This window comes from Coturnix japonica, chromosome 19, assembly GCF_001577835.2.
Source record: "Coturnix japonica isolate 7356 chromosome 19, Coturnix japonica 2.1, whole genome shotgun sequence".
In the NCBI taxonomy this organism is placed as follows: Eukaryota; Metazoa; Chordata; class Aves; order Galliformes; family Phasianidae; genus Coturnix; species Coturnix japonica.
Window position 1 is genome coordinate 3,290,800 of NC_029534.1, and position 24,272 is coordinate 3,315,071.

The 24,272-nt window shown below is 48.4% G+C and overlaps 1 protein-coding gene across 7 annotated transcripts in view; it reads right to left on the minus strand.

Moving 5' to 3' along the window:
* Positions 1-314: 314 nt before the first annotated feature.
* Positions 315-24,272, minus strand: part of AP2B1 (adaptor related protein complex 2 subunit beta 1) — a 60,777-nt gene continuing 36,819 nt past the window's right edge. For 6 of the 7 annotated variants that reach the window (XM_015880626.2, XM_015880627.2, XM_015880628.2 and 3 more), the window contains 8 exons: positions 19,744-19,785; positions 17,826-17,972; positions 16,897-17,042; positions 14,567-14,696; positions 7,584-7,668; positions 6,811-6,897; positions 3,560-3,714; positions 315-2,348 (listed from right to left, as the gene is read on the minus strand). In XM_015880626.2, the coding sequence (XP_015736112.1) occupies positions 2,274-2,348; positions 3,560-3,714; positions 6,811-6,897; positions 7,584-7,668; positions 14,567-14,696; positions 16,897-17,042; positions 17,826-17,972; positions 19,744-19,785 (867 nt within the window). In that variant the 3' untranslated portion in view covers positions 315-2,273. The remainder of the gene's footprint in view (positions 2,349-3,559; positions 3,715-6,810; positions 6,898-7,583; positions 7,669-14,566; positions 14,697-16,896; positions 17,043-17,825; positions 17,973-19,743; positions 19,786-24,272) is intronic. The other variant, XM_015880630.2, reaches the window with a different exon arrangement.

Sequence of the window (24,272 nt, forward strand, 5' to 3'; positions counted from 1 at the left end):
AGCACAGGGCAGCACCCCTCCTCCTCCTCGAGGTCATTCCTGACCCTTCCAATGGCCAACATGAGGCTGGCTGCCAGCACAGAGGGTTGGCAACCCACCCTGCCCCAAGATAAAGCCCTCTGCAAGATGCCAGCAGGGGTTAAGAGCATCCAATGCATCACTGATGCAGGTGGGAAAAGCAGGTCAGGGGAGACGCAGCCTCCTCCCATCCTCCCCTGAGCCACTGTCACACAGTGGAGGATCAGCTTTGGGGATACCACCAACCCCAGCCGACCCCATCCCCACTCCCACAGATCCACAGCGCAGCCACAGCATTGTGGAAATGAGTTTATTGACACAGACACCAGGTAGAGCCTGAAGAGCAACACAGCTACACAGTGAGCAAAGCAACCAAGCGGCACAGCAGGAGAGGAGGGCTCAGAAACGTGGGGACACCCATGTGCCCAAAACACTGGGAAGAGAAGTGGCACAGGAAGGGGTGCTGAGCATCCCCTCCCCACATTGGAGCTCCTCCAGCTGAGGCATAAGGCTGAGCTCATTCCTCACCTTCTATCTCCTCCCTGCCCCAGCACTCAGTGCCGCCGGTGCTTCATTAATTGCTCTAATAATGACTTTTGCGGTGGCCCTGCAGGGCTTGGAGCAATCACCTCCCAGCACTCACAGGCACCGTGTTACTCCAGCTCTGCCCCACTTTTCCTCAACCAGAGCACAGGGACAGAGCCCTCCTTGCCCTGCCAGGTGCTCCACCTCTCTGCACTGAGGCTTGGGGAGATAAATGGGGCTTTTTAACCTCTTCCCAACATCGGCCTCTTGGCTGCAGGCGATGCCCAAACCCTGCTGAACCATCTTCTACCATAAAACATTTACTGACCTTGAACGCGGCATCTAAATGACAACATGGGGGCTGCTATGCGTCAGAGCTTGGCTTGCTGGGGAGGAGATGGCATCAAAGCATGCTGGGGAGGGCAGAGCTGCCCTGGTTAAAGGCTTGGCTGAATGAAGCAGGACGAGCGATGGATGGAGCAAGGCATGCACAAGGCTTAGCATTCACTGCTGGGGCTGCAGCACTCAGCAGCTGCAACATGGTGAGTGCACAACTGTGAATAGGAAAGGGCTCCTGGCCCAAAGGATGGGTGGGAAAGAGGGGGCTGTGGGCTGAGGGCAGGGACTGAGCAACCCTCAGTGCCATGTGGCTTAGGGCTGCTAACAGAAGAAATGCTGCTGAGGTGTGCTCAGCTCAGCAAGCACAAGCACTGCCAAGCCCAAATTGGTCCCAGTTATGCCACCATGGGAATGGGGAGAAGCACTCAGCCCCAGCACTGCCCTGCTGGGATGCGCACCACCAGCCCTGGGTTAGCACAGCACTGGGTGAAGGGGCAGAGCTCAAGGGCTGGGTGAAAGGCAGAGCGAGCAAGAGGAGGAGCTGCAGGTGGTGAGGATGCACAGAACACACCCTGTGCTTTTGCTCTAAGAGTGAGCTCCATCTCCACATTTTGTCCTTCCCCGTCCCATTACTGACCTGTCTGCAGCCCCTCCCCACACATGAGGACTCTACCTCCTACATCAGCAGCTCACAGGGCAGGGAGATGATGGATGGAATGAAACCTGGTGGGGAGCAGAGCTGAGGGTCAGCACAACCCAATAAACCCACTCTGCTGCACTCAGGGGTCCCTCTGTCCCACAGGTGCAACACATGGCTCTGTTCCTTAGTCAGCCCACAGCCACCCCTGCAGGGCACCCACCATCTCCATGGAATCACTTTCCCTTTAAAGCCAATTACAGTTAAGAAAGAAAAAAAACACCAAAAAAAAGTATCAAAAATATAAAATAAAGTGCAGTGGATGTTTCTGACCATTTTGCCTTGTTTTAATAAGCCGTGGGTTGGGTTTTTAGGTGGGTTTTTCTTTCCTTTTCCAGTGAGCAGTATTGTACAAAATCAGAACTACACCTAAAGCCATTTAGAAAACACCTGCATTGGCACAAAATGGAGAAGCCCACAAGAACGGACAAGTGAGGGGCGAGTTGAAGGGGGGGGACTTGAAGCAAGTGGTTACAAACTCCATGGACGCTAAAAATATCAAAGGGGTTTGTTCCCTATCATCGTTAGCACGTGGATACTAATTGCTACCTTGTTTAATCAGTGCCCTGGACTGAAATCCTACACATGAATACAGCTGCTTCCAGTTTAAGAGTGCTTTTCCCCGTGCCAGCAGTGGAGGACACGGGGACCTTTTCTCTGTCCTCCTGCAGGGTGAGGCACAGGCAGAGCTCCGTCAGTTCTTCAGGATGGCATCGTAGGCCTGGTAGATGTACTGGGACACCTCGGGAGCACGGCATTTCAGAGAGAGCTGAGGGAGGAGGAGAGCAGAGGTTAGCGGTGGTGGCCGTGCAGGGATGGCACCTTCTAACTTACAGCACGGGGTGGACAAAGTCATGGCTTTATGCAGCAGGGGAGGCTCAGGATGGGTAGCAGGAAACATTTATCCTCCAAAAGAGGGATGCTGCAGTGGCACAGCTGCACAGGGCTGGGAGGATGGGGGGAGGCCCATCCCTGGAGGTGTTTCAGAACCATGGAGATGTGGCACTGCGGGATGTGGGCAATGGGCACAGTGTTGTTGGACACGGGGGGTCTAAGTCTTTTCCAACCTTAATCCAGAATAGTTTTGGGTTCTGCTTCCTTCACCACCAAAACCAAACTGCTTTCTCAGCGCTTGTCACAAGCAGGAGGAAGCACATGAAAGCAAACGCCCACGTGGGGATCCCAAATTCCTTACCAAACACAGACAGCGCTGCAGGCATGAGCCAAAGGGACGCTGGTCCGAGCTCTGTAACAGTGATTTGCTGTCACACTGTAAATCACAGCCCTACGCCTGAGGGCATGTCTGAATGCTCAGTCCTTCCAGGCTGAAACTTGGACACTGCCCATCTCTGAAGCAAGGACTGGGCCAAGATCAGCAGAGTGGCATCAGTCCTCATACTGAAGTGTTTCCCATCACTTGCTTTCACCCTACAGCTGCTCAGCCCAGAACACCTTCCAAAAGGAGGGACATTCTAACAAGGGGAAGCTGAGAATGGGAGCAGTCAAAGGCCCACAGGGGTACAATGACACAGGGCAGCCAGCAACTGTATGAAGGTGATGGGTTGACAGCTGGACTGGATCTCAGTGGCCTCTTCCAGCCTTAATGATTCCATGATTCCCACCAGCCACAGGCTGATGCCAGCAGGAGTTTGGAGCCTCTGATGCCCAGACAGCCAGCTCTGCTGTGGAGCCAGCTGGGCATCAATTGCTGCTTGTTTGCTGGGGGGGGAGAAGGGTGTCCTGGCAATGCTTTCCTGCTAATGTCTCTTGGCTTTATCTCTGGGTAACCTCAGCAAATAAACACTCATTGCTGAGTGGGCATTATCCCAGCTCGCTGGTAACAGAGCAGCACAATTCTATTGCATCTCACTTGCTGCAGTTCAGTGGGAATTCTGCTCCCCTACACAAATAAAGGGGATCTGCCTCAACACCAGCTGAGCTGGGAGGATCCCAGCATGTGCCACATCCCTGTGGTCTCACCGTGTAATTGGGATTGCCCGGCTGGATGCGAAGCTCAGCCAGGATCCAGATGCCATTGGTGAGCTTCAGGGACTGGTAGAGCATGTCCTGACCCTCCACGTTCCTCTTGGCAATGGTGTAGACGTTGTTGTTCTGCAGTTTGCTGGAGACTGTGTCTGAAGAGAAAAGCATGAAGAGAAATGGATGTTAGCTCAGATATGTCTGTGGAGACAGCAGAGCCCAGAGCAGCTTCTTCAGCACAGAGCTGTGACAGTTTTAACACACTGTATGGCCTTGGCACTGACAAGAGATGTGTGATTTCACCTGCAGAACTGTATCATGGTTGCCTCTATACAAATTACTTCCATGGGACCTTCTGGAGAAGCAAAAGCAGAAAAAATATGCAGAACAGGAAGACCCAATGCAGCAGCTTCTGGCTGCCAAGGGGCTTCTTGGTGTAGGACAGGGTGAGCCTCAGCCCTTGGATGTCAGCAAGAGAGGCACACTGAGTGCTGGGGTGGGAGGCTCAGGGTGGTGTCTGTACCCCTGTGCCTGCTGGCTGCAGAGCAGTTGCATGCAGGTCAGGGAGGGTTCCAGCATCCAGCTACCCAGACGCATTCAGATTTAGGTTCGTTCTCTTCCCCAGTTACTATGGAAACTGGCAGATATAAGTACCTAATGAGATCCTTTGCTTAAAAACCCTCATTCCCTCTGTCTCCTTCTCCCACCCTCCGGCTCCTGCTCTGTGCAACAAACTCACCCTGAGCAGGGATAGGGGCAGCGCTGAGCTGCCCTCACTGACCTCAGATACACCCCAAAGAGTGCCTGAAATCCTACCAGAAGTCATCCCATTTCAGCCAGTCACCCAGAACAACGTGCTCACCCAGCACGTCCCTTCCCCCTCCTCCAGCTCCAAACTGGGGGGAGCTGGGAGCCATTCCTTTCACCTCCAGGTTGCTGGTCCCCATCCCTCCCATGTTAACGAGAGCAAGAGGATTTGGGATTTTGGAGCAAGTTGCTAAGCAACAGTGCCAGGCTGTGCTGGCTGCAGGCAGGGCCGCTAATGCCATCTGACAGCACAGCCCTTACAGGCAGGGAGCTGCTGGGAACGAGACGCTGGATTCCCAACATGAGCACAGCAGCCAGCAGAGCCCCGGCAAGCACCTGGTATGGGCAGGAGCCACACACACACATACACACACACCTGTGTCCCTGCTTGTTCCAACAAGAAAATGCCATTTCTCTCAGTTCCAGCATCAGTACATCACTTGGGGAAAGCAGAGATGACCGCTGCATACCAATAAAGCCACATTCAGCTCCAACCACTGAAGATTTCATTTCACACCAAAGCTACCAGAACTGCTGACCAGTGCAGCACCTCGTTATCCCTGTTTCATGGCATTCAATCTCCACGTGCAGTTCAGAATGGGGAGGAAGGCTCTGCAGCCCCACGGCCCTCCCCATACGCTCCAGTGTCAAGCTTCATGGGCACTGTGGAGCTTTTAGTGCTGGGCATTTTGTTTAAAACAATTAAGTTAGCACTTGATTCTAAGAGCTGAGAATGCAGCGCTGTAACCATGACCTTCTGTTTTCATTGCAAGCTGCATCTCAGAATATGGTTTTCTCCACAGCACTATGAAAACCTCTTCCTAAATAGGCAAATGTGCAAAACGCAGCTCTGATCAATTCGAGATGTGCAGCCCATCACAAGTACAGCTCAGCCCTGAGACACAGCCCTGAAATGCTCATCCCTCTGTGGCCATACAACCCCATAGGCAGCCCCAGGGCTGTGCTGGCTTTTACTGCTGGGAACCACCATGGTTGGCAAAGATCCCTAAGATTCCCAAGTCCAACTCCAACCCACCACCACTGTGCCAACTGATCATGTCCACACGGTTCTGAAACACCTCCAGGGCAGCTGTGCCACTGCATCCCTGCTGCAAACCATCAAAGCTCCAGTCAGCACTGCTTGGCTTGCACTGCAGACATAGGAGCCTTTTACCCACAACAGCCTCAGAGCAGACCAACACAGGAGCATCATCACTCGTATGCTGATCTCTGTTTGAAGGAGCAAAAAGGAAAATAGCCTGTAGTTTGCACATGAGGGGCTGTAATGTACCTGCTGTGCAGTGACAAGCAGCCCTGGATGGCACAGTGTGCTCCCAAACCCTGATGGCAACTCAGGTGACCGCCTGCATTCTGCTTCAACACCTCCCACAAGGAAGTCCTTGGAACAAGAGCCATTCTCCTCCATGAGGATTAAACCTGCAGGACTGCAACACCTCAGTGCCAATGTCAGAAGTCACCACCTCATATTTGGATGCAAGGAGCAGGGCACGGCCACAGCAGAGGCAACACTGCAGTGCAGGAGAGGCCGTGCCAAGCAGAGTGGAGCAGAGGGAGGGCTGGAGGAGGAGCAGAGGTTGTTCTCAGCTGAAACCCCACAGTGAAATCAAGTCAGAAGGTTCAACAGCTGCTATTTTTTTCCCCCTCTTGAGCGCTCAATCTTTTACATTCCGAAATAGTAATAATTATGAGCACAAAGAGATCCATGGCTTCTTTCTGCAATTGAAGCAAGAGGGTGCTCATTGTGTAATGGCAGATAGGAGAGAATAAAATGGTTACATGGTTTAGCATCAATAGGGACACTTTTTCCTGTGAAACATAGCAGCTTTGGGTAGAACCACTTGGCTCCTGTCCACAACCTCTTGACTGAGAGCAAAGCTGCTAAGCTGGCCACATTCCACCTGCTACACTCCATCCTTCAGCAGTACTAAGGTCAGACCTATGAGGTCTGCCTATAGCAGACAAGCTCTGGCAGAGCAGCTCTTCTCTCATGTCTCCTGCCCTCCAGAGACATCCAACCATTTCTACAGCAGTGTCTAAGATCACTTTCACAGCTGAAAGGTGAACAGACCAACCCAGGATTAAAGGCAGGGCTGTATGAGCATTGCCTGGTACACACAGCAGCAGGATGGGATTAAGTGCTGCTCCCAAAAAGCTGCTCAGCTCCATTTATAGGAGCAGCTTTACAGAGAAGCAAGGTGTAAAAGAGAAAACAAGAATACAACAAGATGCAGAATGAAGGGAAGAAGCACAGAAGTGAAATTGAAGACCGTGGATTTCAGATGTGTTTTTATGGACCCAGCTAAGCTTTTTGACCAGGCTCCAGGGCTTACAGGCTGTTGTGTTCTTATGTGATACCCACACACACAACTCTTTGTAAAGCAATGTCCACTGAACACCAAACATGGCACAATTAAGCTACTCACCAGCATTCAGGTGGCAGTCTTTAATCTGGAACTGAAGCTCATTTTCATTTGGAATGTCTTTCCAAGTTGCAAGGAAGACCTGGCGCTCTGCAAACAAGACAGACCATCAGCACATGCAGAAGTGCATTAATCAGAACACCACAGAATGATGCAAGGTAGACACATGGTAGAACTCTGGATCACATTTGGCCCTGGTGTGGTCAGATCCAGGGTTGGTTTCTATGATAACCCCAGCCTTGCTGTAAAAGCAGCAGGATGTTGGTTTTTGAATGCCCCCAAACCAAAGACAGACTGACAAACCAAGAGCAGGTGGGATTTGACAAGAAGGAGACCCACAGATTTAAGAATTATGTTATAGTGCAAATTAAGATGCTCTTTACAAGCAACCTCCCATCCAACCCAAACAACGTAATCAAGGGAACAGGAATGTAAGAGCTAAAATAGGGGCAATTCCTACACTCATTTGAATGAGCCAAACCCCAAAGAATCAAAAAATAACAACAAAAAAAACCCACCAGAAATCAGCTTCAAAGCAAACATATCCACCCCTCATCTGACAGAGGCTCAGAGCAGAGGATGAGGGATGCAGCTACTGAGCTGCAGGGCTACAAAGATGAGCCATCCAACCACCACTGATCAATCAGGCTGCTGGGATATGCTGGCACAAAGATCACAGGCAGGCACACATGGATCTCAGCCATGGCACAGCTGTGCCCAGCTGGATGCTGTAGGGCTCAGGGAGGCCGAGCACAGCCCTAAAAGCACTCACTCACCCATTTTGCCATCCTCCACAAAAAGCACGTTGAGAGGAATTAGGCAGCTGAAGTAGAAGACATCAATGTTGTTTTTCACAGCTACCTGTTACAGAAGAAACGGTGGATAAAGCATCAGTATTTGTCTGGAAATCCAAAGGGGTCCCAAAGCTCTGCAAGGTCCGTTGCCTGCTCACGCTCTCACTGCTCTCCTAGTAAAGGTCAGCTCTGAATATGAGACTACCTGGAGAGATGCTGCTGTGCTGCTGGGGAGTTTCAGACAAAGATCGTTCCCACCCCTCTGTGCCCTCTCCATTTTCACTAAAAGCTTCTCAATCTTCTGCAGGCATTTCACCACGCTGCTTCAAAGCCAACTGCACTGAAAAGGTCCCAGACAGCAACTCTGTTCTTTTCTACCCTTGCTCAGCCTCTCCCTCCCCCAACTTATTCCACCCCCGGTATAAGTTTGTCTACAGTGGCCATAGACCTATCATGTCTGCGATGCTGTACGTGAGCTCCTCCATCACTCCTCTTTTTCCACCTCAGCTTTGCAACCCCCCCATCTCTAAACCCCTGTGTATCCCCCCCAAGCTTTAATCCCAGCTCTCAGCCATGTCTGCGCTCGCAGGCTCCTTGCTTGCTCATGTTTTAGGAAGCCTGAAGCTGCTCCATTCTGTACATTCCTCATGGCATCTCCCACCAAGCACAGAGAATACGGGCTGCATTCATTCCTGGAAGAAAACTCTGACGTGGAGCAATCAGGACAGGATCATTTGACAAAAGATTTAACTCTCATGTCATTAAACACCACCAGTCAGGGACATGCACCGCATTGCTTCTTATCACACAAGGTTGCCACATCACTGATGAATCTCTGCCAACACCGAGAGCAACCTCACTTCCAGTTCTCCCCGGGCAGGCTGAGAGCTGACAGTACAGCAGGAGCAAATGGGAGGTCTGAGAAAGTGCCTTGTCATAATATAGCATGGGAAAATGTAGCACCGGGCCCGATTTCTATGCCTCTCACGCTATCCTTGCATCATCCTGCACTGCAATAGCTTGTCACGGGAGTACAGCTCAGCAGACAGAGACCTGGAATTGAGGTTGTGTGGTGAGCACTGAGTTCCAGGAGCTTCCTTTGAAATACAAGTTCTCCAGCTTTTCACCCAGCTGAAACACAAACCCAACCACACCAACTGCTGAGCCAAAGAAATAAATGTGCTGACACGCAGACTTGTGCCAAGACAAACTCCAGTCACATTAAATAATTACAGACATCAGTGTTCTGCTGGGAAAATCTATTGTCTGTAGCAGTAGGTTGAGAAAGACACCCTTAAATATCTGCAAGAATAGCTGTAGGTAGATGAGGGAGGGGAATAAAAGACAATTGCAATGCAAGTCAGTTTATCAGACATAGGACAGGTGGTCAGAGATGAGCACTTCCAATGGAATCATCCAGCAGTTGGGTCCCAGCAGTGCTAAGAGAAGCAGGAAGGTGGACACAAGTCCATGGGGGTTTGTAATTTCAACCATCACTAAAGGCAGCAGCTTATATTTTAATTCCCTCAGTGCACACCAGCTTATATGGGATTAGCTTAAAGCCCACTAAAGCCCCATAAATTACAGTGCAATCTCCAACCAAAATATATTGAAGGACCCTCTGTGAGATGGAGCTGTCACGTGCTTTGGTTGTCAGCGTCATACTCTGCCTTTTGAGCACCTAATGCTGGAGATGGAGGCACTGAGAGCAGGAGGGAGTGAGGAGGATTGGCGGATGGACCTCAGGGATTTACCTCTGCAAAATGGGATTAGGAGTATGGGGTGAGCAGCCAAAAACACACCTCGGTGTGGGAAGGGACCACGTGGCCATTAGAGATGCTGCGCTTGGGCAGAGCAGCCATGGAGATAAGCCAAAAGAGGGAAAATTCAGGCTAATGTCTGGGAAAAACTGATAGTGAGAATGATGAAGCAGCACTAAACCCTCCCGAGGAAGACAAAAGCTCCAGCACTTGGAGTATTTAAAATCAGCCTTGACTGAGCTCTGAGAGGCAGTGCTGTGAAACAACAAAGCATAGCAGGGTCTGCACTGTGTGACCCAAGATCTTCCCAACTCTGATTTCATGATTAATTACCTTGTCTTAGAACAACAGAGTCTACTTTGCCTTCACAGCTAATTGTTGTTGCCATACAACAGCAGTTTCTTACAAAGCGGGGCTGGAAAGCAGAGCCTTCTCTCCAGTCACAGTTCTGGAGGCACGCACCAAATTAATATGCTAACCCTGTCCCTTCAGCTCCAAAAATGCTATAAAAAGGTATCTGCTGACCTGCTTCTCAACTCTGCAGAAACACACTGAGTAAGCTGCTTTGCTACGCTCCACAGAGATGCACAATTAAGACACCGTGAAGTGTAATTTTTCCCCAGCAAAGCACAACGAGCCTCACTTCAGCCTTCCCCCAAACCTCTCTGGCTGGGTACAGCAATGACATCACACATCACACCGCAAGCATCTGTAATGATGCGGGAATCAGCTGTTAGGTGTCATTTTTGCAAGCAAGATGGAAAATGATACAGTGTCCCCAGACATGGCACTGGGACAGATGGGGAAGCATCTCCATCCTAGCTGCTGCCACACAACACCATATACATTGTGCTCCTTCAGTGGGATCTGTGGGCCCAAGTCAGTCGCTGACATTTGAAGCGATACCAGCAGCTGAGATGTCTCTGCAGGTTTTTTATGCTTGAAAAGAACCACCACTTGCATTCAATACATTCTGCAGTCCAGACTAACTCTGCCGGGGGCTCCACAGCTTTAACCTGTCAGTCTGCACATGAGCTACTAAATCTTTAACGAGACCTCCAGCCTCAGCCATTTGAGAGTTTAAGCAGAAGCGTTTTAAAATCAAACCAGCTTTCGATCTGCCATCTTTTTTGAAAGGAGAAAAAAAAAAAACACAGAAGAAAAATGACCAGCCTGTGAATTAAGTCAAACAGACCACAAAGCTTCTGAGGGATAAAAGAAGGTGACACATATTCATGTGATGCTTCACTGCTGAAAACATCTGACCTACTGAAGATGGGTAGAAGGCTTCCAATTACTTGTATCTTGCTTGAGACTATCTAACTGGAGAAGTATCCCTCAGAACACACTGCTCACCTTGCAGCATGAGCACCCTGCTGACGTCCTTCCCTGCATCACAACCCTCTGATGGCCAACATATGGCAGCGAGGGGAAGAGCTGCCTCCTAAGAACAATGCCACATCGCTTCTTCAGTTGCGTAGGTTGCTGATGCTTTAAATTCCAGACTTGAGCGTAAGAACCAACTTTCAACGTCAAGTCTGCAAGTAACACAGATGCTTTCCATCAGCAGCAAGTACACAACATACCCACTTGGAATCCCATTAGCAGCTACATTAAATTAAGGACTGCCTTCCAATTTGGTTTTGCTTTAGAGCCTGGTAACAGCCAAACTGTTAAGGCGAGAACTCTCCTCTGCAGAGTCTTCTACCTCTGCCAGCACAAGGTCATGGCGTGTTCTTTGACAGCCTGCTGCTCTGCCTGTCAGATGCCTTCAGGGAGTGCGAGCTGTTTCCCTTCATTGTGTTTGACAGGTCAGCTGCTCGGGATCTAGAGGAGCTTGGCAGCACACTGGATGCTCTACCTACAGCTAGGCTAGGAGCTGGGCTGCAGACATCGAGCTGCAATGGGAGTGTTACTGCTGAACCCTTTGGAGGCTTTCTTCCATGCTGGGATAGGACTCATCAGTTAAGGCCATTCAAAAATAAATCAAAGAGTAAATAAAACCAGGTAACAAACCCCCAAAAAACCACCTTCTGCTTCTAACTACACAAGACCACACGTGGTGGTTGAGGCAGTGGGTTTGACACAGCCCTCACAGGCAGGTATGTAATTTATAAGCAGGCTCCAAATCAATAACATCCACTGCCTGGACCTCGCACCAATTCTCAGAGGAGAGTTGAAACTGTGAAACTCGTTTCCAAGTGCTGAGGGCTCCGCATTTGTGACCCAGGATGCATTAACACTTCTCACGAATGAGCTCCAACAGCTCTACAATGCAAACGAGGAGCACAAGTGATGAGTTAGAGCAGAACTGTACCTGGAAGGGCTTAAGTGTGATCTGGTGCATTAACCTGACCGATCTTTTCTCAACAAGGAAGATGCACCTTCATCTGCCTGTACAGAAATAATGAGCTGCCAAAGTCACTGGAGCTAAAAAAAAAAACCACCATTCCACACCTCACACTGCTCAGGAGAAGTCTGCATTTCCAAGTATCTCTTTCCAGGAAGAAATGCAGCTGGCAGATCCCTCCCTTTCCATGCTTGTCAGTCCAGTCCAAATCACTTTACGGGCACTTCAGAAAACCGAAGCCATACTTCTTTCAGCTGTGTGCTCAGCAGCTGCAATGAACAGCCCAGGCAGCTGACAGCAGGTGATGTAGGGGAAAGCAATGCACTGACTGGCAATTCTGAACGTTTACCCAAAGAGAAAGGCAGTGCTCCAGGCTCAGAGCCTCAGTTCATGCAGCTTGTTTTTGATTGCTCTGACTCCTGCTAACAGTTACCACCTCACAGAAAAAACCATCAGGTTTGTGACAACAACAGGCCAAGCTGGTCCCTGAAACTCAGCAGGCTGGCTCCCATTTCACCCATTTCCAGGCTTAGGGGAACAATTTTTGTGTACACAGCTGAACAGATCAAGCATTCTGATTTCACAGCATTTCACAGCCCTTGAGCGGCCATTTATTAGGCACTGCAATAACGCAGGACTGCTCCTCTCCTTTCCCATTTCAATTTTTTCTTCAAGAAATCTCTGGAAGGAATAAAGACCCCTCAGTATGAAAAACCCCACTTCAGAACCCACTGTCCTCTTTGAGAGCTCAGGTTCACATAGCGAGTCTGTACGACCACCAGCAGCCCAGCTGCCAAAGGAACCAAGGCACCAAGCATGGCGAGGCTCAATCAACCCTTGCACACCTTTTGTGTGATTTTTGTGTTGAGCCCAACTTGGGCTTTATTCATTGAATAATTCATTGCATGACTGAGTGTTGAATCTAAGGCTTCAACTCAACAGGTCAAGAAAATTATCATCAGTCAGGATGGGAGGGAGCACTGTGCTATTCATTATCACAACTTGGAAGACAACCAGCAAACAGACTGTTCAGTTGGGAATCAGCATCATATTTTACCTAAGAAGCCTCTGAAAATATTAGTCTTCTTGCAAAAAATGGCGTTTTGTTAACTTGTCAAATATTTCAGCTTCTTTCCTTGATTACAAGCGCTAAGATTAAACCAGCTGTATTGGCTGAAGGATTAGAGATGGTAATAAAAATAACCTTAAACAAGACTCGAATTCATTCCTTCTGAAATAGTTGCCTAAGGAATGCACAGCTAACCTTTGAAGTTCCTAATTAACACAACAAAAAGCTGAAAGCCATCAGTTTGGTTACCTCAGGAGTTAAATTGTTTTGGGACTAGAACAAAAAGAGATAAGGTAAGGTCCTCAGGTTCAAACCACCTCTGATCAGAGAAAAAACTGCATTAGGCAAATTCAGCTCGATGAGTGTTTTTGGTTCTTCAATGAATACAGGGACATTTGTATTCTCCAATCCTATGTTGTGCTATAAATTGTTCCCTAAGTAGGTCACCAAAATGATTTCTGACTGTTTCAAGACAGATCATTTCCACATGAACTCACAAAACAAAACCAAAGCCTTTGCTGTCAGGGCAATGACAGATCTCCATCAAACCCACTGCTGTCAGGAAAGTAAGGGGAGTGCTCTTTTTGACTTGGCATCTGCTATCGTGATTCAACTCCTTGCAGAGAAATATACTATTACTCCATATGGCAGCTTCCCCAATTGTAAAAGGGCAGCCAACTTCTATGGCAATGAGAGAGCTAGCAAATTAGCATCTAAGTCTGGCACTGATGAAGCTCTGCTGTCCCAATATAAAGTAGTTGGAGGTTTCCTTGCATGTTTTCTCTTTGCTTTGTTCTAGCAGAAAAGAATACAAGAAATAGCGTCCTGATTCCTTTAGAGATTTAATAACCCAAATACTTCACTTCCTTTCTGATCAAAGCAGCAGCAACTTGAGAATGCCTCACTGAGAGCATCTCCAGTGCTCTGGAGGCAGACCAGGACCATCAGCTCTTTTACACCACCCAACCCAAAAGCAGAAGTACAACCTGTGACCCAAACACAGAGGGAACCCAGGTCTTCCAAAGGGCAGAAGAGCCCTCTGCGTAAGGCAAGCACATGCAAGTCACTTACTGTCCACATGCTCCCCCAATTGCATGACTGAGCTCAGAGCCCAAGTGTAGGACTGCTCGTTTGAGTGCCAGAGAAGCTATTTCGAGCTGTTTGCCCGAAGACTCATCAATAAGTCATAAGCCCCAGAAAGGAATTCAAGGGAAAGGAAAAAACAGTTGCTCAGGCAGAATAAATAGTAACTTTCATTGCATTCTCTTAATCTAAAAAGAGAATAAGCTGCTTTAAAATACTCCCCTCTATGGACTGATACGTTACAGGAACCCAACTCAGTTCCCACCTCCTGACATGATGCAAACAAAACATGCTACAATGCAATTAACTGCACCCCTGGGACACGAGGAAAATACATCTTGGAGGAGCCACCTCCTCAGACAGGGACAGTGGTCACAGAACCCAACTGCCAGGTGCCTGCATGCAATAGAAATGGGGAACAGCCTCCTTCCTGGGGGAGGACCACATCTGCTCAATGAGAGCTTCAGCTACAGCAGCCTGAGTAAGACCACTGAGGAATGCCAGAACCGATGCAGACAACCTCAGGCCCAGAAGTCTCTTTCAGAGGAAGGAATAGGAAAAAAACATTTGGCCAGGCTCATGGCCAACACTCACACAACCTTCTGACTCTACCTGGTTGCCCTATATGTGTGGGGCAAAGGACAAAGGATCAGGGTAAGCAGATGCAGATTCCCCCCACTCCTGCCCAGGGGACAATCCTTACCTGGAGGTTGTTCAGAGGCTCCATTTTCATGACTGGTCCCAGGGTGTTGAGAGGCAGAGAGACATCGATACTTTGGTTTGGCATCAGAGGGGTGTGAATGGCCAACGGAGTGCTTGGGATGACCCCAAAACTGGGCAAGAGAAAAACAGAGATGATGAAAGCAGCACTGTATTGCTGGAGAGTGCCTATGGGGATGAAATGCCAGAGGTGCTGTCCCAACACCTATTCCCTTTTTGCCAAGTATGAGCTGCCTCACTTCTTCCTGAGCTGCCCTTGCTGTTACTCCAGGAAAAGGAGCACAGCTGACAATGTGCACCATGGCAGGTACTCAAAGCAGTGCAAGGCAAAGGAAAACCCATCTGGCAATGGCCCTGACAGCATGCCCAGAGAATCCACATCTGGAAACAGTTCAACCACCTGCATGGCATCAGTCAGGCTCAGGCCTCCAGGGTCTCTGTATGGCTGTTTATCATTGGAAGCTATGGAAGAAGGAACTGAAGCCAATACCAAACAAATAATGTAACCAAGGAGGAACATGTGGTTTACAACAGAGCACTGCAGAACAAATGAATCAATGCAGCCAGCTGTCTGGTCCCAGCTGACAGCATCTGGACTTAATCCTGGCTCTACTGCTTGGTTTGAGTTGAGGCTCCTTCAGCTGGGTACGCACATCACCAAAGAGCAAAGCAAATCTTTACTTGCCTCTTATGTCCAAGTTGCATTTAATTCCACAGGTACCTCCACTTAAAGCAGAAGAGGGAAAGCAGCTAACATTAAACATAACACTTCAGTACAATCAGCTCTAAGGAGCTGCGAAGAGAATGCTCTCAGTGAGGACCCAGTTATGAGATTTACCTTCTGCAGCCTTTTCACCTTGGGAGAGAGAAACCCTGGTGTTTTCCCTTATTCTCTGAGAGGAAAGAAAGCTGCATTTCCCATTAAGTGGCTGTGACATTACAGCACACTGGAGGTCTAGCTGTTTTTTTTTCTACCCCCTGTTTTATCCCAAGACTGCAGTGAATGCAATTAGTAGCAGCAGGAAAGGGAGAAATGCAATAGAAACTTCCCAATCATAAACCTTAATGTTTACACCCAAAGAGACAGCTCACTGCAGCTCTTTTCAGTGCACCAGGCTGAGGGGAAAGCAATGACAGGAGAACAGCATTTGTAGTAGAGTAAACAGTAGTAGAGAACATACAGAGCGTGTGTTGATAAGATGCAAAAGGAGAAACTGCTGTTTTACTGTACAGTATTTAAACTCCTTACATCCTTGAGAAGCACCATGTAGGTGCAGCTAAGACACAGCTTGATGCATAGGGAAAAATCAAAAGCAAAATGCCTATTTTAAAGACCAATCTGCACGAAACATTTGCATATAGCAGTTTAGCAAAAAACTCTCCAGAAAATACAGCAGTCCAGGGAGAACATTTACTGACTTACTTAGCATAATGCCTTTTATAAGTAAATATTATTCGTCCCAAGAAATCCCACATTTGCAAGGCTAACGGTGTTACTAAATAGATGGTTTCAGCAGATCTTAGTTATAGGAAACCCTTTTCCTGTGAAGGGCTCCAAAGGAAACAGCAAAGCATCTCAGCCACAAGATCTTCCTTGCAGTCTCGATGAGAACCATCCTGGTTGATGCACTGCTTGCAAACTACAAGAAAGCAGCTGCATGCCCTGTGAGCAGCAAAGGTATTTTTGGGAAGACAATGGGGCTGCACCGCCATGTCACGTCTCTTGGCTGGGATGCATTTCTGAGAACAATCTGTATGTTCTAAGCACTCAAGTGGCTGCTCCTAACAAAAATCATTTTGCTGCCAATTACAGGGAAAACACGTGCCACAGGCTCTTACTTTGCAACTTCTCCACTGACAAACAGCTTTATTAATGAGACCTGCACTTCCAGACAGTCTGAGGGGCAGCATAGCAATTAAGTCAGGAGGTAAAGGCATTAGGGATCAGTGTTTGTGCAGCTCAGATGCTTGCCTGTTTATTCTCTCACTTTGCTCAGGGCACTTACTGGCTATAAAACCACTTACCTGCCTAACAACACAAAAGGTGGCTTTAAAACTCTGCAGAGATTAAACAGGGCAGACGCTGCTTCAAGCCAGGAGAACGACCAGGATCGTCTGCTGCCTGTTTCCTTAATGGAGGCAGGAGGCAGCAGAGCCAGCACAATTGAGAAACACCACACCAGCGTGTATTTTCAGCTCTCACACTCTATGGTGGTGCAATGGAAAGTAGCAGCTCTCCAGTAGACAAGCTTCTTTCATAAGAACACACAATTTTTTTTAAAGATAGCAGACAAAGTGCATTGGTTTCCTTACCTGTTCTTGTTGAACTGAATGGCAAAGTCAGTCATGTGCTGCAAAGCCTTATTGGTGAAGTTCATCTCCATGTAGATGTGTCCCTGCCTATGACTGAACGTGCCTGAGATCTCCAGTCCTTTAGCTTTCACTGCAGGCAACCAAACCTGGAACGTAAGAGATTTCAGGATATTTCAGCAGTTCAAAAAGAAATACATCACTCAAAACTACTGGGTTCTTTTGTATTTGGTCTTATATGCTACATAACCTGAAAGCAGATAAGGACCAACAGCTTTGAGCATGCTTTGCAGTAGCCCAAGATCCTCATAGGGTAATTTTAGCTTATTCTACCACTGGCTATTTAATGAGTGCAAATGTTTGTTTATTCCCTTTGAGGCATGAAAGGGCCAACCCTGAGCTCCCTGTGGCTGCTTTGCAGCCCACTATCAGAACCACGCTCCATAGCTAATGAACTCTCCAGACAAAGCATCTGCGATCTCTGTCTAATAGAGCATTTATCTGCATTACACTGTGGAGTGCTCGTCCTGAGTACGTGATTTTTATCTGCAGTGTCATGTTCAATTCCTCCAAATAAATGAGTCTTCTAGGAAAATTGTGGCAAATAGTGTCCTGCCCTCATTTTCCTGGAGAAGCTTGCTGGGAAGTAGGTCTGCAACAAAACTGGGATTCTCAGTTTCTATGGGCCATTCTTTAGAGCAATATCATCACAGGCAAAATGAAGGAACTAAAAACCAGAGCTCTGTAACTAATGCCATCTCCAACAAACCAATGCTCTGCCCAAGGAAAACAAAGACATCCCTAACGGGCCAAAACTGAACACAAGGTGCTCTACTTGCACCAGAGATCAACAAAAGGGACATGTGAGCAGCCTCAGTCCCTGCAGCCTAAGGGAGGGCAACATACTGAGGTTGTTCTCTTTCCTTACGTACAGACTTGGGAGCCACATATCCTCCGGGAGCCATGCCTATACCAGATGAGAGCTCAAAGAGATCGTTGAGTCCACTGCTCACCACGGCTGGGGTGGGTGAAGGGGCAAAGGTGGCTGGCACAGAAGAGGGAATGTAGGTCTGCCCCACCTGGAGGAATTAGAAAGAACAGGCAACAATTAACATCACACACAAAGAACGCTACTTATTTAATAAAGCATGAACTTGGGCAATATCCTACATATTTTAGAGCCATTTGCCGCTTCCCCACTGAATTATCAATAGTGCTAAATGACACATTTGAACTCCAAAGCTCTTGGCAACTAATCCCTACATTCAGCTGTCACCTCAACCATGCAATAGCTTTCACATCATTTGAATAGTTCCAGTTATCTACTCCCAACATAAAGAAATCTTTCTTCCCCATTGCTCCATCCTACAAAGACGGTGAGTTTTTACAGATCTTTGCTACACAAGCCCAGGAAAGAGACAACATGCTTCAAATCTTCCTCCAATTATAACATTTCTCAGGAATCTGCAAGATTTTGCATATCCAGAGATAGCAAGGGAGTCAAAACCACATTACATACTCCCACCCAAAGCCAGAGCTCTGCTTTCTTAGCACTGTGGTTCAAAAGATTCATTATGTGAAGCAGAATCAGTAGTCTCTGCCCACCTGGGGACACCACATCTGCAAGAAGGGCAATCCTTTCCCCCAGGACTTAACATGAGGTCCCAATTCCTAGCAGGACAGTCACACTCATGTTTCCAAGTTCTCTCACTGAGATAAGGAAGAAATAAGTGCTTGAGGATAGGATTCACCACAGTTAACAGCCCTGGAACATGCAGAATGATTGAGGCATGTGGTAGGAAATATTCATGATGGGTCTGAAGTCTTCTGTGCTGTGCTTGGGAACCTACCTGAGATGTGGCGTTTCAACCAATGCTTTAAGACAGGGAGGAGGGATGGATTTACAGAGCTGGGTGACAGGTTTGTGCTGGCTCAGGAAGGCAGAGACCTGGCTCTGTAGGGGTGATCTCTGCATAGCAAACAGCTCCCACGTTCCACAGCACAAACCATGCCACAGGCTGTCCTCTGCCCTCATGGTTACATTAGACAGGAACACAAGATTCACAGGGAAAGAAGGAGAGACAATGACTGCAGCCACAAACAGCATCTCAAAGGCCCTCCTTCCAGAACTGAGCACACTTTTTCTCATCTTCTATGCAGTGCTAGGAGGAGGGACTGGAGCTTGCTTCAGGAGGTTGCATTTGACCATGGATTGGAGGTATGCTTCCTCCCGCCTGCTGCTTCTCTTGTTGTTTTGCATAGTTTCCCCATGCTTTCCTAGGAGCTGTTACGTATTTGAAGCTAAGAGTGCTTTGAAGCAGCCTGGAAGTGTCCTGGGCTCAATGCACTAGGCTCAGAAAAGGAAGCCAGTGGCAGGCAGAGCACAGCACTGACCACACGTGGGAAAGCTCAGAGCACCTCAATGAGTCCTGATGTTCTGAGAGAAGTCATACGTGGATTTTGGGAGGAGGAAAGTATGGAGCTGCTCAGGTCAGACAAGGCTGTGGTGCACTGGGTTAGGGTTAGAGCTGTGTGAGCAGAGCAGTAAGCAGCCTCGGCCTTCCAGCTTTAAGAATAGGGTACTGCCATGTTAATGCTGGTGCTCAAGACAAAAGCTCTGAGAAAGAAGAGCTAAGCAAAGTCAGCAGCTCTGGCCCTGGTGGCTTTTAGGAGAGCCCAGGTGGCAGCAACATCAGTTGGGACCTGTGGGTTTGGCTAAAGTTGTCCATTTGCAAACATCTTCAGGGCTCCAAGCATCTTCCCGCACACAGTGGGTAGGGGTGTAGTTAAAAACCCCCTGGGCTTTGAGCAGCCTTTTTTAACCAGGGAAAAAAATGGAATGGCACTTACTGCCGGACTTCCTCCAATGCCCCCGCCAAGGTCACTGCCAAGCTGAAAGAGAGAAGGGAGAGAGAGGAGAGACAGACCGAGGTCATTAGAGCCAGTGTCAGAGGGCCAGAGCACCTGCACTGCTGCTGTGTACAGGACAGACAGAAATGCAATGCTGGGAAAGCACAGTGAACAGAGGGGCTTCAGGGCTGTTTTGCGAGCACAGCTAGCTGGAGATCTACCCCCAGACACATATTGCAGCAAGCAGCATCTTCCTGGTTAACAAAACCAAAATTCATCCCCTCTCGCTCCTGTCATCCACGCAACAAACTGCGCAGTTCTTCCCTTCTCATGCATCAATGCTTTCCCTTCAACCCACAGCTCTACAAAACCCAGTGGGGTAACTGTGAAATGGAATAAAAATAAAACTGACAGGAAGCTTGCTTCCTGAAAGCTGTGGTTTTCTAGAGAACAGCCACAAATGACAGAAAAAAAACACAACAGGTTTCAGGGACGTCTCTCTCCTCTATTACTTTTCCTTTTTTTTCACCCAATAGCTGGGAACAAAGAGAAAGGGCTACAGCCGCTATTACAGAAGCCCAGCTCGATGGGCTTTGGTTTCCCTTTGAAGACTGCTGCCGCCCCCCCCCCTTGTTGAGGACAAAACCAGCTTCATGATGTAATGGGCCACTGGAATAGCAGAGACCTTACTGTGCACCAGGATATTTTGGTAATGCTGTCTGCCAAGCTATACAGGCACATTTGGAAGCAACTGAAATAGCTACTTTACATCCTCCATAAACACCACTGTGTCCTCTCTGGAGCCCTTCTCCCAGGCCAACCTGCAGCTGTCCTGCCTTGAACACTCTTTAAAAAACACCTGGGCCACATCCTCAGTGAGGAGCCCCATTTTTCACAGATCCACAACCCACTGTATGCACAGACAGAGGCAGCTCCAGGCTTATCCAAGGATTTTGCTCATGAGACTGTGGTATTTTTTGCCTAGTGCAGTTTTTTTGGTCACATCTGGACAGGAATCACGTTCCAACAACACACAGAAGGAGGGAGATGAGAGAAATGGCTGGACTGGAAGCCAGAGCAGCATGGCTTGTCCCATAGATAGCTTTGCTCTTCCCCTTTCATCAGGGTGTGCACAAGATTTGGGGTGGCTGCTTGTTTTAAAAGAGCATTTGCCACACTGGGCCATCAGAGGCTCCAGTGTGCTGTTCAAACATACGCTGATGGCATAAGACACTGAAAAGAACGTGCAACAGCATAAAGTAGAAACTTCCAGGACTGATGTGCTTTGAGCCAGAAAGGCTTCAACCCTTTTCTTTCTGCACAAAAAACCTGGAAACTCAGTTTTGCTCTGGGCTCTGTGGGCTGTTGTCTGGGATATCTCATGGCAATGCATTTTACATTGGTCAAGAGATACCGTAAAGCTTTGTACTTCTCTCTCAGAGCACAGATAAAAAGGATAAAGCACCCGGAGAACAGCAGCAGTGATAACCGGCACCAAAACACACATAAAAGCTGATGAATCCCTGTGCTGTTCTGGATTCCCTTTCCATCCTCTGACATCTCCCTCCTTCCCCCGCTCCCTATAGGAGCTGCCTGAAGCACTATTAGTTGCTGTGAGGTGTTAGAGGAGCACAAATCATGCACAATTTGCCTTTTATTCAGAAATCTTAATCATTTCTTTCCTCCCCCTGCGAGCTTCAGCTTATCCCTACTTGAGGTCATAGCAGAAGCTTATCAGAGGTCCCTCATCCTCTACAACACTTCTCCATAGCCATCCTCTCACGGTGCACAAGTCCCACTTTCCTTTGCTTACTTAAGAGATGACAGATAAGAACGAGTGATTCCAAAGTCAAGAGAAGCACAGAAAGCGAGCCAGAGGATTCAAATCCAATTAATACCGAGCTTATAAAACAGCACTGATTACACTGTCAGGTCTTACTGGAGCAGCCTGGCAGAGCAGAGCTGTGTTCTGCAGGCTGCTCTTAAGCCAAGCCGTGTTGTAGATGAATAGATCAGATCATTTACACCTTGTTACTGGCTCACTGAGGAGTAATAAATGCAACGATTACACCTCCTCTCTATTCAGCCTTCAGTGCAATGAACTTCACACTCTATGCTGACAGGCAGCAAAGTCCAGAGGAAAAAAAAGAAGTAAATAATCCAGTTCATTTCCGGGTATTACTGTATGCATGGAGGATTTCTGGTAGTGTTTGAGGCAGGAGAAAGACTGGTTTATCAAGCAGCAAGCATTTCACAAAGGGTATTATGGAAATGAATGAATAATTCAGCATAATGGAGCTGAGATGTTAACTGTTCCACCACTTCCTACTGCACTCACAAGGGGCTGCAGACTAGGAATTCAACCTCAACAAAACCCATACACTGGGCTTGTATGTGCTCAGTGCAAGGGAGGAAAGCAGTACCACATCAGGGCTCCTCAAGCCAGCTGCCAACCTTTGCTCTTTCTTTACTGTCAGGCCTCAGAGCTAACTTTACTCCAGACTCCAACAACAGTGAAGGCCGTAACAGTGATGTGAGTAAGAGGGAAGGAGGAGGACAGAGGGAACAGGAACCAATTACCCACGGAGCGTCCTCTCCCATCTGTGGTGACAGGCAGGGCGCAGAAGGGAAGGAGCAGCTATTAGTCAGGCACAAAGCACTGCTGAACCGATTCCCAAGGGCTGGCAGCTCTGCTTAACCATTTCCATTCACTGTGAGGAAAGGACTGTGTTAGTGCTTCTGTAAGCCCTGAAGGGTGGAAGACGACTGCTGCTCCATGCCAGGATGGCAAAGTCAGTGGGCAGCTTGCAGCCCTACAAAACCCTAATCCTAAGCCCAAGTTGGCAAGCTTGCTTCCTGCTAAAGAGCACAAAGCTTCTGTCTGTGACAAGAAGCAGAGGACTAGCACGGAGCATTGGCCACCAGGCACACAAAGCCCTTCCAACAGGGCATCTCCTGTAACATCACAACTCCACAAACCATTGTGCCACAATAACATCCAAGCAGCCACATGGGCCAGGTCAGCCCTGTAACACCAGGACAACACCAGCACCCCTTCACTCCATGTTGGCTGACTCAGCTGGTGCTGTGGCTGTTCTGCGGTTAGAGAGCATCTACTCAGTAATCCCAGCTCATACAGACAGTTATGCTGACTTATGAAGTGCAGCACTGCTGGAGTTACTGCATCACGAGGGTTTATTTGCATCTTAACAGAAGCTTGTAATGAAGTGGCTCTGCTGAAGTGTTCATGTGAACCAGAGGGGTCGCGATCGCTTCTGCAACATGATGTGAGCTATCTGAAGCTCCAAGAAAAAATAACAGGGGAGGGTGGAGCCACAGACAGACACTGCACCACCCATGGCACAGGGACCAGCGTGTATCCGCACTGCAGGCAGACCTTTGGGAGCAGCTATGTGTTTTGTGGAGCCATAATTCATGGGTTAAAAGGAGACAATCGCTGCCTCCTCGCTCCTCTGAGCTCCAAACCAAGCGTTAAGCTCCAGAAGCCAAGCTGAGTGTGCAACACCCAGTCACATCACAGCAAAGAATACAAGGCATTCACTGAACAAAAACAACCCAGTGATGGAGTGTGCCCTCTGAACTGCTGGTGGGCTGCAGGTCTCACCGTGCACACAACTGTGGTTCATTCACAGACACCTGCAGTACCTTGCAATGCTGCCTCTTGTTTGCTTTCTTGCACAGCATGACCAAGAACAGTTGCCTCAAAAGCGGTGGAGTACCGACCATGCTGCCAATAGCACAACCACCACTTTCAGCAGCACTCACTGCTAATGCTTTGCCTTGCAGAATGGCTTCCTGGCATAACTTAAAGCCATCACCTCATGCCCTGTTGCTATTACCTAGGAGTAGAGGCCAACCCTCACCTCACCACAACCTCTTCCAGGCAGCTGTTGAGAATGATACGGTCACACAGAAGAGACAGCTGGGATCACACCTCCAATATCCAACCTGACTGCAGAGAGTTACAGCTCCACCTAGAATGGCCCAAAATTATTGAGGCAGTCCAGGTATTACAGAAAAAAAACAACCCTATGGTTATCCAATGTTTATCAAATAGCTTTACAATTTAGGACATAACTCAATCTCAGGAGCTGCCAGCTTTGAATCAATAATATTCTTGTAGATGAGCGGTTAGAGTATTAAATCCTTACATAACAGACAATCCAAACCTGCCCATTCCTACAGATTTACTGCTCTGTCTCCAATTTCCAAGCCAGCCTCTTTGGCTCCTTGTCATAGTGGCCAGCTCCTGCTAAGTACTCAGCTCACTGCATGACATGCCAGGCAGCACAGCTCGTGTGCCCACTGGTTTTCAGGGCAAAGGAGCACACATAAAGGCTTGAAGACAAAATGACCTTGGCTCATTGCAGTGCTGATGGGTGACTGTTGTCCTATAAAGAGCCGCATCAAGTGTACACCAGGAGCTGGAGTGCTGCCTGCAGTCTGCATGAAGCACAGCCATTGGGATGGGCTTCAAGGAGACAGAGCATCACAATCCAGATCTCCAC